Source organism: Rhincodon typus, unplaced genomic scaffold, assembly GCF_021869965.1.
Source record: "Rhincodon typus isolate 14 unplaced genomic scaffold, sRhiTyp1.1 hic_rhity00004203, whole genome shotgun sequence".
Taxonomy (NCBI): domain Eukaryota; kingdom Metazoa; phylum Chordata; class Chondrichthyes; order Orectolobiformes; family Rhincodontidae; genus Rhincodon; species Rhincodon typus.
In genome coordinates this window covers 1-4,527 of record NW_025969841.1, presented here as the reverse complement: position 1 = coordinate 4,527, position 4,527 = coordinate 1, and the positions used below count along the sequence as shown (strand labels likewise).

The 4,527-nt window shown below is 46.5% G+C and overlaps 1 protein-coding gene across 1 annotated transcript; it reads right to left on the bottom strand.

Annotated features, from left to right (window-relative positions):
* Positions 1-475: 475 nt before the first annotated feature.
* On the bottom strand, positions 476-4,066 carry LOC125481902 (leukocyte cell-derived chemotaxin-2-like; the record flags this gene model as incomplete). Its single annotated transcript, XM_048593844.1, has 2 exons — positions 476-1,846; positions 3,921-4,066. Coding segments are annotated over 2 exons (316 nt in total), but the record flags the coding sequence as incomplete, so codon positions are not given.
* Positions 4,067-4,527: the final 461 nt, after the last annotated feature.

Genomic DNA, 4,527 nt, shown 5'->3' with positions numbered 1-4,527 from the left:
AGTCCGAATTTGTCTACTATGTATTTTCTGACTGTGACCCCATGGTTCTGGATTACTTCGTCATCAAGATCATTGCTCCTGTGTTTATTTTTTTGGAATTTTATCAGTTTCTATAAGATCCTCTTCCCTCAATCTTTTAAAATCAACTAATGTAATCCTACCTGATCCAGTCTCCCTTCAGACATCAGTCCTGCCATCCCAGGAATCAGTCTGGTAATCCACTGTTGCACTCTCTCTGAATGTGTGTGTGGGGAAGGGAGTTGGGGGGAGTGGGGCTAGCCATTCCAATATCCGTCTTCCCCTGACTATTTTCCCAAACATTGCCAATTCCCGACTATCTTCCCGACACTGAATTGTCCAATGTGCCTCTGTACTGTGGATTCAGGAATTCAGACAAAACTCTTGACGCAAAACTGAGAGGTGCACTCAGAACACTTCGCCACAAAAGGTCAAGGAGCGAGACGGAGGGCAGGTAAATGTTTACAGCGTTTCATTCCTTTATTTGTCATTCAAAGCACAAAAGAGAAGCATCAAGCTCTGGTTAAGGACGGACTGAGCTATTGTTCGAGTTGCTCATGGATCCTTGGAGGGTTTTCCCATTGGAAATGGGCGTACCTGCGACATATCTACTCAATCCATGTGACCTTCATTATACCTCACCCTCCTGGCAGCCTCTGGGTCCATTCATTCTGGATCCAGTCTGAGGAGACTGGCTTCCCTGGGATTCAGGATCGGTTTGGTCCAACTGAACGGAGCCCAAGTGTTGGGGGAGATGGAATACTTCCTACTTGCCTGGATGGGTGCAGGTCCAATAACACTCAAGAAGCTTGACATCATACATAGCAGCCCGTTTGATTGGCACCACATCCACAAACAACCAGTCTGTCCACCAGCAGCATTCAGTAGCATCAATGGGTACTATCTACAAGATGCGCGACAGCAACTTACCAAGGCCCCCTGAACTCACAAACCCACAACCTGTACCATCCTGAAGGACAAGGGCAGCAGATACATGGTGGAGGTGGTGGGTGGAAGAAGTTAACAATGGGACTCAAGGTGAAAGGAAGCAGGCCAGACCCTGAGGATGGAAGGAGGGAGGGAAGGGGGTGATGGAAGAGTGTTATTGGGAGAGAACAGGAGGTGAGCTGGATAATGTTGAAAGGGTTTTGGGGAGGGGGAAGGTGGGACATTCACAGAATGGTTGACATCTTCTGTTGGTGATATTTGGGCTTGTAAAGCCCCACCTTCTTCAGGAATGGAGATAAAATAAGAGGAGCCTGGAAGAGGTCCATGAGGGCATGATCTGACATGAGAGTTGGGGTGGGGGGTAGTCTATATCCACTTTGCCATTGAATGATGGCACTGTGCCCACAACTGCCCCACCTCACTTCACAACCGATTTTGCTCCTACCTTTTCTTTGTTTGCCTCCTTCCGGAGGGTAGATGTAAAATTCCAAACCGAAAGGGGGCTAGGAGAAGATCCCAGACAATTACCCCCTCCCTCCCACATGGTGCATTCTGGAAATCTATTCGTGATTCAGTACCACCTCCCCAACCCCATTTCCCCCACACAATGCCCATTCCCCTCTTCCCGAACTCCACCATCGATTGTTCAGCCTCAATGAGTAGTTGGAATTAGATCGGAATTATGGAATTTTCCAGGCACTCTTTCTCGTCTAGAGCAGGTAAGGCGTGGGATCAGACTTGTCACACATCTGGATGTGGACATGGGAGATTATCCCTGGGTAAACATCTTGAAGATTCAGCAACGTCCCTAACACCTGGCCCTTTGAGATTGGTCCCGAATAACGATCAGGCGCGACATAGAAAATCTTCACACAGTAACCTGGAGTCAAAGAGATGTGCAGATATTACCCAAGAGGATTCTTATGGGCCTTGACAAAGTCTCAGAGAATGCTGAGAGAATTGAATTTGGAGTATCATGAGCAGATTTGGGGCCTTTATCTAAGGAAGGGTGTTCTGGCCTTGGAGAGGTTCCAGAAGTGGTTCACAAGAATGATCCCGGGAATTAAACACTTGTCGTATGAGGAGCGATGGAGGACTCTGGGTGTGTGTTCAGTGGAGTTGAAAAGGATGAAGGGGAATCTACTGAAACCGACAGAATAGAACAAAGAAGAACACTGCAGCACAGGAACAGGCCTTTCGGCCCTCCGAGCCTGCGCCGTCACATTTTGCCCTTCCATACCAAAACTGACTTCACTTAAAGAACCTGTATGCATATTCCCTTCCAATTCATGTATTCGTCCAGGTGCTTCTTAAATGTTGCTATTGTGTCTGCTTCCACCAGCTCCTCTGGCAGCGCATTCCAGGCACACACCACCCTTTGTGTGAAACACATGCCTCACACATCCCTTTCAAACTCCACCCTCTCACACCTGGAACCTGTGTCCCCTAATAATTGACCCCTCCACCCCTGGCAAGAGCCTCATAATTTCCATTTTATCCACTGCATTCACAGTCTTATAAACTTCCATCAGGTCACTATTCAACCTCCTGCATTCCAGTGAAAACAAACCCTTTCTGTCTAATCTTTCTTCACAGCTAAAATGCCTCATACGAGGCAACATCCTGATAAACCTTTTCTGTACGCTCTCCAAATCATCTGAATACTGAGAGGCTTGGATAGAGGGGACGTGGAGAAGATAGTTCCACCAGTAGGAGAGACTAGGACCCAAGGGCACAGCCTCAGAATGAAGGGACGACCGTTAAGAACTGAGATGAGGAGGAATTTCTTCAGCCAATGGGTGGTGAATCTGTGGAACTCATTGCTGCAAAAGGCTGTGGAGGCCAAGTCATTGAGTGTTTTTAAGACAGAGGTAGACAGGCTTTTGACTACTGAGTGGGATCAAGGGTTACAGGGAGAAGGCAGGAAATCAGAGTTAAGAACCCAATGATCGAGTGGTGGAGCAGACTCGATGGGCCGAATGTCCTTATTTTGCTCCTGTAGCTTATGGTCTTCTAGGATGTTTCCACTCATGGGATAGTCCAGTACCAAAGGGCACAGGCTCCGAATAAAAGGGTGCCAATTTTAAACTCGGATGAGGAGGAATTTCTTCTTTGGAATTCTTCGTACCAGAGAGTGTGGGGGCAGAGTCTTTGTGTATATTTAAGGATGAGATAGATAGATACGTGATCAATCAGGGAGTCAAAGTTTATTGCGAAAGGTCAGGAAACTATGTGAGTGTGAATGTGTGTGTGTGTGTTTGTGTGTGTTTGGGTGTGTGTGTGGGTGTGTGTGTATGTGTGTGCGTGATTGTGTTTGAGTGTGAGTGTGTGTTTGTGTGTGTGTGTGAGTGGGAGTGTGTGTGTGTCAGTGTGTGTGTATGCGTGTGTGTGTGTGTGTGTTTAGAGTGCCTGCTGTATCTCAGCAGTAATGGACTGGACTGTCAGAGAATCTCTGGTCAAGCTGAAGTTTTGCTTTAAAATACGCTCAGTGAATAAATTTGACAATGCAAACTATTTATGAGCTGAATGTAGGAATGTCATAGAATTGCGTTGTGTCTACAATTGATGAAAGAAATAAAAATGGTAAACAGAAAGCTCATAATAAGGCTGAGGTCAGAGTGTATCAAGACTGTAATTGCTTTTGAGCTATTAAGAGAAGGTTCACTGGTTTAATTGCAGAGATGAGGGCTTTGTCTGATGGAGAGAGAGTGCATAGTTTACGTCTAAACTGTCTGGAGTTTGGAAGAATAAGAGGAGATCTCATTGAGGCATGTTAGACGCTAAAGGGGATTGACAAAAAGACGTAGAGAGGATGTTTCCTCATGTGGGGAAATCTAGTTCGGGAGGTCTCAGTTTTGGAGTAAGGGACGGCAGATTTAAAAAGGAACAGAAATGGGGAGGGCACTTTGTGAGACACAGTCCTCTCCCACTCCTCATCTCCGTCTGTGTCTCACCTGATCCCTGCAACAACACTCCATTGTCAATCTCATTGCCGTTGCCATAAGGATTGGCCCGTCCTATCAGCCTCCCAGTGAATGGAGCGTAGATCGTTGAGCCATCATTGCAGATCACGTCAGCTCCCGAGTGCTCGCGGTTGCCTCTGGACACAACTGAACACAATTAGACATCTCCCCCACTCTCGCCCAGGTAGCTGTACTCATGTTCACTGAATGGAACTTGTCGGATCCTGAGAGGCCTGGACAGAGTGGACGCTGGTAAGATGTTACCATCAGTAGGAGAGATTAAGACCTGAGAGCACAGCTTCAGAGTGAAGGGACAAACGATTTAGAACTGAGATGAGGAGGAATTTCTTCAGCCAGAGGGTGATGAATCTGTGAAATTCATTGCTGCAGAGGGTTATGGAGGTCAAGTCATTGAGTGTCTTTAAGACAGACATGGATAGTTACTTGATTGGTAAAGGAAACGAGGATTAGAGGGAGAAGGTAGAAAAATAGGTTTGAGAAACATTTAAGTCAGGAATGAATGGTGGAGCAGACTCAATGGGCCAAATGGTCTAATTCTGCTACTATATGTTATGGTCACTCAGACTGAATCTTTGGA